Below are 10,122 nucleotides of genomic sequence, written 5' to 3'. Positions count from 1 at the left end.
GGTGGAAGAATGGCAGGAGGACAGAGCATGAAGTCTCATCCCAACCCATATGCCTCCAGCTTTGTGACCTCTAGCAAGTTGCTGGCACTCTTTGAGCCTCAGTTTTCCCACCTGGAAAATGGGACTCTTTTCTGTGACACCTACCTCACAGAGACACTTCCTGGATTTAACGGAGACAATGCTATTAGCTCCAATCACTTGGAAATACACAATGAGCCTGGCATGAGGCTTGCTCAGTCATGCCGTCTCCCGCTGATTCCTCACTACGGCCTTTTGAGTGAGCCATTCTTACCATCCTCATCTCACAGATAAGGAGATGGAGGAAACACTGAAGAAATCTGCCCAAGGTCAAAGCCAGAAGGGAGTGACCCTGCTTTCCACCCAGGGCGGCAAAGTGGAGAGCCTACACCTTTACCTGCCACTGTCTTGGGAGGGCAGCCCTGAGGGAGACGCACTTCTTGAAAACTAACCCTTCTTGAGGGACTGCTCTCCATCGGGGCCTGTGCTAGGAGCTTGAGGTGGAAGAGGGTGGGGATACTCACACTCCCACACCTACAGCCGCGGAGTGAGACTGTCCTTCAGACCAAGAGTCACACACATGGCGTCTCAGAGGCTGGCAGGAGGGCGGGGGGGCCTGGCCCAAGGCTCACCTACCTGGTTAGTGATTGATGGAGCCCAACACCGGTGGCCTGACCTCAGCCCTGCATCCCTGCTCCACTGCGGGCTGCCTGGAGGGAGTGATGCCCAGTCATCCCCTCTAGTCCCTTTCCTTCCTGGCACTATATCCGTTTTGACAAATGGTGCCATTCAAACCCAGGCCTGGTGCCCACTCCTCTCCCCTGACCCTCCCCTCCTTCCATCTCTGTCCTCCTCTTATCCCCCACCCCTCTCCATCTGCTGTTCCCGCCATTTCAGGAAAAGTCCCTGTGGAGAGAGAAATTTCTTGCTGAAAGTGTGGGGGAGGCAAAGCCACCCTTTGTCACCCCCTCCTCCAGGCAGCCCCTCCTCTTAACCTGGGGCTTTCGTGTCTAAGAGGATTCCTGTCCCGGCCCTGCCCGGTGGGCGTGCTGGCTTCCTCTCTCCCACCCTGGATGGACGGCAGCTTGCGCTGGCCCCACAGGAAGTGGAGGCGTGGAGTCGCCCTGGACCACCCCCAGCCTGCATAAAGGGGCGGGCGGCGAGGCTGCACTAGCGCCTGGCACCATGAGGACGCCTGGGCCTCTGCCCGTGCTGCTGCTGCTCCTGGCGGGAGTCCCCACCGCGCGGCCCACTCCCCCGACCTGCTACTCCCGCATGCGGGCCCTGAGCCAGGAGATCACCCGCGACTTCCAGCTCCTGCAGAGCTCGGAGCCCTCGGTGAGTCCCCCGCGCGCCCAGGACAGGGGTGCATGGCAGATTCAGTTCTTAAATCCTTGCCTTTAGACAAGAAAAAAAAAAAAGAGAGAGAGAGAAGGATATTTTTCTTTTCTAGTAAATGTAAATCTCAGGAGTGTTTGTGTTTTATTCATCTCCTATTAAATATGATACCAGTGGTTTGCTTTCTTCAAAACACAAGAAAAAGTAAAGACATCACAATTTTTGTAACTTACTAGCAAATATCAAAAGATCTGTTGTAAAATGTAAAAAAAAAAAAAAAAAAAAAAGGACTGGGAGGAGGGGGAGAAAAACAGCTCCCCATAGAGTCTGGAACATCAGAGTTAAGGAGAACGGAGGAATGAAGCTTGTGTATTCCTTTTGTTAGCCTGGTGAGGAGTGTGCCCAAAGAGGTGGCACAGAATTGGCTTCCACCCCTCATCTGCTGAGGGACCCGGGCAAATTCCTCAGCCTCTGCCTCTCAGTTTCCTTGTCCGTAAAATGGGATGACAGTAGCACCCCTCCCTTTAGAGTGCCTTTGACAATCAAAGGCAGGTGTGAACACAGGCACGGGTCACAGAGCCAAGCCTACAGGAACAAATACTCAACAGATGCCAGCTGATGTGATCACGATCTTCAGAGGGAGACCTGGGGACTCAGAGAGGGGAAGTCCCAGAAGGGCTGTTGGGGACTAGAACCCAGGCCTCTGCCTGCTTCTCCATCGAAACAAAATGCATTAAACTTCATTAAAAGCTTTGGTAAAGTTTAAAAGTGTCTTTTAATCACTTGCAAATGCTTCAAACAAAACATAATGTTTCTCAGATGTTGGGGTTTACAATGCCCTAGGTAACACCTTCTTGGTATTTTCTTTTTAAAAGTTAAATAACATGTATTTTTTTTCCTAATTGTAAAAGTAGTGTACTTTGTAGAACAGTTGGAAAATGTACAAAGTACAAAGAAGAAAATAAATCTTGCTTGTAATTCTACCAGCTAGAGGTAGCTGCTGCTGTAGCGTTCTGGAGGATCATATTTCAGCTTTCTGTCTGCATATAGGTATTCAAATACGTGTGTGTTGTGTGTGTGTGTAAACAAAATTTGGGTCAAACAGCACAAGCAGTTTTGCAACTTACTTTTTAATGACACTATCAAATAAGTTAATTTTTGTTTTAACATTTTGTTGTACAGTTTCACCACAATTTACCCACAAGTTTCTTATTATCGAATATAGACAGCAATCATCTTGTAAAGGAATCTGATTTTAAAAGGTTTAAAAAATTCAGAGGCTCTGAACTGCAGAGCGGGAAGAAAGTGGAAAGATTATGCATTCTAACTCTCTAATTTCACAACTGAGAACTGAAGGAAGGCACTTGCCCATGGTCACACAGGGATTACTGAGAGGGCAGAGCACGAGGGCTTTTGCCCTTCAGCCCTGCACAAAAATGGAAGCCCAATATACAAATATAAAAGTATGCATATATATGCACTTTGATATTACTATATTATACACTATATACAACAATATATTAGCTATAGAATGCCTACATAACTAATACGTATAATTACATATATCTTATGTAAGTATATGTAATGTCTATAATTACATGCAGTTATACAACTGTTATGTAACTAAATAGTTATAGAACTGTTTTATAGATGTACATATATACTGTGTATATATACTTGTATTCCTGTATTATATTACTATTTCTATATTACAGTTATGGGACTGCTTTAATGTATATACGTGTATGTATATTTCTGAATGGGTATGCATAGAAAACATCTCCCTAATTCATAGCAAATGATATAAAGGTTGTATTCTAAAAGTCTAACTCTGGAAGCGCAGTCGCCCATTTCTGGAGGAGTGACATATGGCACAAGAAAGTACCGTGCATGTCGTAGCATGAGGGAGGGCTCCAAGGATCTGGGCTGGTCTGGCTGTTGAGAGGGCCACCAGGGAGACTTTTGTGACCAGGTGTGCCCCTGTGGGCACCCCAGAACCTCTTATCCCTTTCCACAGGAGCCGTGTGTGAGATACCTGCCCAGGCTGTACCTGGACATACACGTAAGAGGGCTCTCCCTGGGGGAGGGAAGTCTGGGGCTGAGGGACTCAGGTCTGAACCTCTGCTGCTGGCTGTGTGGCACAGAGTCAGGGAGAGATCTTACGCAGCTCAGCCCCGTCCCTCTCGCTACTGACTTCTCCCACAAGCCCCCTCCCTGTTGCCCACTCCCAGAATTACTGTGTGCTGGACAAGCTGCGGGACTTTGTGGCCTCGCCCCAGTGTTGGAAAGTGGCCCAGGTGGATTCCTTGAAGGACAAAGCGCGGAAGCTGTACACCATCATGAACTCGTTCTGCAGGAGGGTAAGTGGATGCCATTGAAAATCCATTTTCTACTTGCTATCAAAGAGCTTTTCAAAGAGGAGGGTTGGGAGGAGACAGGGACAAGGAAGAGGAGCAGAGATGTTTCGCAGATGCTTTCAATTCACAAAGCCCTTTCTCAACCGTGGTTGCCTTGTTGATGGGGTTCAGGACAAGGCCCTTTGTCTCCATGAGCTGCACACTGATGCAGGGGTTACACCCCAGGACCAGACCCCAGCCACATAGATAGACTCTGCCAGGAGCCAAGTGAGGCAGGTTAGAGGAGACCCTGCAGGAGGGGGTTCAGGTGTGCTCTGATAAGAGGATTCTGGTAGGAGAGGGGAAAGGACAGAACATCAGCAATAGTTGAAATGTGAAAAGTAGAGGCATGTGATTGCAGGGCACAGACTTCAGCATCAGAGAGCCCTGAACTTGAGTCTGTATCTCCCTGCTTCCCAAGTGGGAGTGCCTGTCTTAGTCTGTTTCTGCTGCTATAACATAACACCACAGATTGGGTACTTTATTTTTTAAAAAAAGAAGTTTGTTTAGCTTATGGTGGAGATTGGTGTGGAGTCTAAGAGCATGGTGCTGGCATCTGGTGAGGGCCTTCTTGCTGCGTGATACCATGGCAGACGTCATCACACAGCAAGAGGGTAAGAGCCAGGGAGAGTTCACTTTTTTAACAAAGCCACCCTTGCAATAAGCAACCCTCTCTCAAGGTAGTGACATTAATCCATTCATAAAAGCAGAGCGCTCATTAATCCAGTCATTAAGTCAAAGCCTACATTAGTTCATGTACAAAGGCAGAGGGTTTAAGTTTCCAACACATAAACTTTTGGGACCACATTCAAATCACAGCAGTGTCCCTTCACTCCTCTGAGGCAAAGTTTCCTCAGTCCTGAACTGAGGACACAGTAGTGCCATCTCATGAGATGGATGATAATAACTACACCCATATCTTGTGTGGGCTCTGCAGTAACTCCCTTGATCCTAAGAAGCCTAGTAGGGTGACTAAATATGGAATTCCTAGCACCATGCTTAGCCCAGAGTAAGCTCCTCTGGAAACCGTAGTAATTAGCTATTAAGTTATAATTTCTTGATCCTATATGAAAGATGTGTTATGAATTTTCCCCCATGCCCACACCCAGTTTCCTCCTCCTCCCTGCTCCTTTTGGTTTGTGGGGGAAGATAGGAAGCTGATACAATTATGATAACAGTGTGATGAGTAGTGGTATTGACTGAAGTGAGGGGAGGTGAGAGCTGGCCTGATCTTCCTGGTCATTCCAATTCCTGGCCCAGGATGCTGCTCAGCAACTAAGGTTCATTCATTTATTCCCTCCCTCACCCATTCATCTATCCATCTGGTCAACCAATGTATGTGTGAATTCCGTAAGTGATAACAATCTTAAAAAACATGAAATTCTATTGGAATGTGAAGCCAGAAGTGACTAGCTCTTTTTGGGGAAGTAAGGGATGGGAAGTTTTCACACAAAGGGGAACAACTGAACGGCCTTTGAGGATAACCAAGAGCCCTACAGTTGCATATGGACTCCGTGGCCACCTTCAGTAATTTTCCTGCTCATTGCACATCTTTTTCAGGACTTGGTCTTCCTGTTGGATGACTGCAATGCCTTGGAATACCCAATTCCAGTGACTACGGTCCTGCCAGATCATCAGCGCTAAGGCAGCCCAGACTGGAGAAAGAACCCAAGAGAACTGAAGTTATGTCAACTACTCAGACTTAATGGGCCAGAGCCATGACCCCCACAGGTCTTGTGTTAGTTGTATCTGAAAGTGTTTTGTGTCTCTCTACCTTCTGGAAAACAGGGCTGGTATTCCTACCCAGAAACCTCCTTTGAGCATAGAGTTAGCAACCATGCTTCTCATTCCCTTGACTCATGTCTTGCCAGGATGGTTAGATACACAGTGTGTTGATTTGGTCACTAAAAAGAAGAAAAGGACTAACAAGCCTCTCTTTTATGAGCAACTATCTTGAGAACACACAAAATAGTATGTTTTTATTACTGGTTTAATGGAGTAATGGTACTTTTAGTCTTTCTTGATAGAAACCTGCTTACATTTAACCAAGCTTCTCTTATGCCTTTTTCTAACACAAACTTTCTTCACTTTCTTTCATTTAAAAAGAAATTAATGCTCTTAAGATATATTTGCAAGTTTTTTACGTAGTACTGACAGGACCCACTCTTTCACTGAAAGGTGATGAAAATGAAATAAAAAAATCTCTTCACAATGAGAAACACGTGTCCTGCTGTATCTGTCCAAGGTGGGTGTCAGGGTTGTGTTTTTTTCACACTTCTCTTGAAAACTCCTGCTCTAAGCATGATGCAACTTTCTCCCGCTTTCAGTCAGACTCAGGTGTCTCTGGTTCTGCTTCATCCACGTGCATGAATGTCTGCTCTTTAAGTGTTGGGGATGCTGATTTCTATTGAGGACAGCTGTTTCCTTTGGGGATCTACATTGGGGGCAGATTGCATCATACCCACAGGCAGTGCTTTGCTGCACTTATCACGAATATCAGCTATTGACTCCACACAGCAAACATGCAGATGGGCATGGAAGGAGGCTGAGGCTCATGTAGGTCAAGTAACTTGTCCGAGGCCACTGGCTGCTAAGTGAGGAAGCCTGGGTTGAACCCAAGCCTGTATAACTCCAAAGCCCATGCCCTTCGCAGTGTGGCCACCCCAGCTCGCTGCAGGTGAAACATGCTTGTTAAATTAATTTATGAACCCAACAATAAAATCTCAGTTAAGAAACGGGATTGTTGAAAAAATATCTCAAATGTTGACTTTGCTAAATTCCACATGTTATATTGGAGTCTTTTGGCTTCTTTTCCTCTTTTTTATTTTAATTTTTATTTTTTTTAAATTATTTTTTATTTTCCATAGGTTATTGGGGTACAGGTGGTGTTTGGTTACATGAGTAAGTTATTTAGTGGAGTAAGTTATTTAATGGTGATTTGTGAGATTTTGGTGCACCCATCACCTGAGCAATATACACGGCACCCTATTTGTAGTCTTTTATCCCTCACCCCCCCCGACCCTTCCCCTGAAGTCCCCAAAGTCCATTGTATTATTCTTAATGCCTTTGTGTCCTCATAGCCTAGCTCCCACATATCAGTGAGAACATACAGTTCTTGGTCTTTTGGTTTGGTTTTCCATTCCTGAGTTCTTCACCTAGAATAGTAGTATCCATTCTCATCCAAGTCACTGCAAATACCATTAATTCATTCCTTTTTATGGCTGAGTAGTATTCCATCACATATATATATACATATATACACACATATATACATATACACATATATACAGATATATACACATATATATACACATACATATACACACACATACATACACACACACACACATATATATGTATACATATATACACACTACAGTTTATTCCCTCAACTGGCATCCACGATTTTGCAATTGTGAACTGTGAAGCTATAACATGCGTGTGCAAGTATCTTTTTTGTATAATGACTTCTTTTCTACTAGGTAGATACCCAGTGGTGGGATTGCTGGATCAAATGGCAGTTCTACTTTTGGTTCTTTTTTTTTTTTTTTTTTTTTTTTTTTTTTTTTTTTAATTATACTTTAAGTTCTAGGGTACATGTGCACAATGTGCAGGTTTGTTACATATGTATACATATGCCATGCTGGTGTGCTGCACCCATTAACTCGTCATTTACATTAGGTATATCTCCTAATGCTATCCCTCCTCACTCCCTCCACCCCATGACAGGCCCCGGTGCATGATGTTCCCCTTCCTGTGTCCAAGTGTTCTCATTGTTCAATTCCCACCTATGAGTGAGAACATGCGGTGTTTGGTTTTTTTGTCCTTGTGTTAGTTTGCTGAGAATGGTGGTTTCCAGCTTCATCCATGTCCCTGCAAAGGACATGAACTCATCCATTTTTATGGCTGCATAGTATTCCATGGTGTATATGTGCCACATTTTCTTAATCCAATCTATCATTGATGAACGTTTGGGTTGGTTCCAAGTCTTTGCTATTGTGAATAGTGCCGCAATAAACATACATGTGCATGTGTCTTTGTAGCAGCATGATTTATAATCCTTTGGGTATATACCCAGTAATGGGATGGCTGGGTCAAATGATATTTCTAGTTCTAGATCCCTGAGGAATCACCACACTGTCTTCCACAATGGTTGAACTAGTTTACAGTCCCACCAACAGTGTAAAAGTTTTCATATTTCTCCCCATCCTCTCCAGCACCTGTTGTTTCCTGACTTTTTAATAATCACCATTCTAACTGGTGTGAGATGGTATCTCATTGTGGTTTTGATTTGCATTTCTCTGATGGTCAGTGATGATGAGCATTTTTTCATGTGTCTGTTGGCTGCACAAATGTCTTCTTTTGAGAAGTGTCTGTTCGTATCCTTTGCCCACTTTTCAATGGGGTTGTTTGATTTTTTCTTGTAAGTTTGTTTGAGTTCTTTGTAGATTCTGGATATTAGCCCTTTGTCAGATGAGTAGATTGCAAAAATTTTCTCCCATTCTGTAGGTTGCCTGTTCACTCTGATGGTAGTTTCTTTTGCTGTGCAGAAGCTCTTTAGTTTAATTAGATCCCATTTGTCAATTTTGGCTTTTGTTGCCATTGCTTTTGGTGTTTTAGACATGAAGTCCTTGCCCATGCCGATGTCCTGAATGGTATTGCCTAGATTTTCTTCTAGGGTTTTTATGGTTTTAGGCCTAACATTTAAGTCTTTAATCCATCTTGAATTAATTTTTGTATAAGGTGAAGGAAGGGATCCAGTTTCAGCTTTCTACATATGGCTAGGCTTCTTTTCCTCTTTTCTCTACATATAGGCCAGGCTTTTCCACCTTAATCCTCGATGCCTCTAACTTCTCAAATGATATATGAGAAAGATTTATAAGTTTTTATTCTCTATTTAGAAGCGCAAGTCCACAGAATTATTAGTTTCTGGGGCTGCCGTAATACGGGACCACAAACTATGTGGCTTGAAAGTAGAGAAATGTATTGTCTCATAGTTCTGGAGGCTAGAAGTTCTGAAATCAAGGCTTCATCAGGGACACACTCCCTCTGACGATTTTAGGACAGGATTCTTCCTCATCTCTTCCTGGCTTAGGGTTGTTGGTGGCAGTCTTCACCATGCCTTGGCTTTTAGATGCATCCCTTCAGTTTCTGCCCCCTCAGCATCTGGTATTCTCCCTATGTCTGTGTCTCTGTGTTCAAAATGGTTTCTTTTTATAAAAAGAGTAGTTATTAGATTAGGAGCCACTCTAATCCAATATAATCCCATCCTAATCTGATAACATCTACAAGGACCCTATTTCCAAATGAGGTCACGTTAACAGGTACAGAGGGTTAAGACTCAACATATCTTTCTGGGAGACACAATTCAACCCACAACAGTCACTCTTTCAGTAAATAACCTTTTCGCAAAGGAAAATAACACAACAGACTGACTCTTTTGTTAATCACCACCACCGCCGCTGTCATCTGCCACTTCCTGGCTGATGCTGAATATGGCGGCATGGAACCCAGCACACAGCATTCCTTAGCCTACTGATTCTTCACAAAGATGCCACAGGATGGGGGCTGTAAGCCCTGATTTACAGTGGAGGAAACACAATGGGGTTCAAAGGTTAAGTGATTTCTCCAGACAGCTAATACATGGTGGTGAAGGGATTCCAGACAAACAGGCAAGTGCCACAGTCATTTCATAGTTCTGCTAACCCTTTGCTAGGTTCAGGCGGTAAAAGCAAACCAGTGAAGACAGGAACTAATTAAAGCATTTCAGGGATTTATTTGTGGTTTTAAAAAAAATTTTTTTAACTTTCAAGTTCAGGGTACCTGTGCAGGTTTTTTATATAGGCAAACTCTCGTCATGCGGGTTCGTTGTGAAGATTGTTTTGCCACCGGGTATTAAGCCTAGTGTCTATTTTATTTTTCTGGATCCTCTCCCTCCTCCCACCTTCCACCCTCCAGTAGGCCCCTGTGTCTGTTGCTACCCGCTAAGTGTTTATATGTTCTTATTATTTAGTTCCCACTTACAAATGAGAGCACGCAATATTTGGTTTTCTCTTCCTGCATTACTTTGCTAAGGATAACGGCCTCCAGCTCCATCTGTATTCCTTCCAAGGACATTTATTTGTTTGTTCACTTCTTCAATATTTACCAAGTACTTACTATGAACTCAACAAACACTGAGATGAAAAGAAAAGAATTTCTCTTTTTAGGTTACCAAGGGAGACAAATGCAAAATCTGAAAGACAGCAGAGGAAGGCACAAATAACGGGCAGAAAGATTTCTTAGAGGATCTGCAATTTGGGCAAGGACATGCAATGCAACGGGGAGCTTGTTGAGCTGAAAAGGGGTGGAGGCAGGAGCTATAGTATCG

General features: G+C 43.9%; 1 protein-coding gene across 1 annotated transcript; it reads left to right on the top strand.

The window, feature by feature from the left end:
- The first annotated feature begins 940 nt into the window (after window positions 1-940).
- On the top strand, window positions 941-5,971 carry CYTL1 (cytokine like 1). Its single transcript, XM_003898465.3, has 4 exons — window positions 941-1,356; window positions 3,374-3,418; window positions 3,588-3,716; window positions 5,313-5,971. The coding sequence occupies exons 1-4, from the start codon at window positions 1,204-1,206 to the stop codon at window positions 5,394-5,396; spliced, it is 411 nt and encodes a 136-aa protein (XP_003898514.1). The 5' UTR covers window positions 941-1,203; the 3' UTR covers window positions 5,397-5,971.
- The last annotated feature ends 4,151 nt before the right edge of the window (window positions 5,972-10,122 follow it).

Source organism: Papio anubis, chromosome 3, assembly GCF_008728515.1.
Source record: "Papio anubis isolate 15944 chromosome 3, Panubis1.0, whole genome shotgun sequence".
Taxonomy (NCBI): domain Eukaryota; kingdom Metazoa; phylum Chordata; class Mammalia; order Primates; family Cercopithecidae; genus Papio; species Papio anubis.
This window is presented reverse-complemented; position numbering and strand designations above follow the sequence as displayed.

What these genes read in the sequence shown, in the direction of transcription:
- CYTL1 (XM_003898465.3), top strand. Translation starts at nt 1,204, where the DNA reads ATGAGGACGCCTGGGCCTCTGCCCGTGCTGCTGCTGCTCCTGGCGGGA. An exon ending in TGCAGAGCTCGGAGCCCTCG is followed by an intron (nt 1,357 to 3,373) that starts GTGAGTCCCCCG and finishes CCCTTTCCACAG; the next exon opens with GAGCCGTGTGTGAGATACCT. An exon ending in TGAACTCGTTCTGCAGGAGG is followed by an intron (nt 3,717 to 5,312) that starts GTAAGTGGATGC and finishes CATCTTTTTCAG; the next exon opens with GACTTGGTCTTCCTGTTGGA.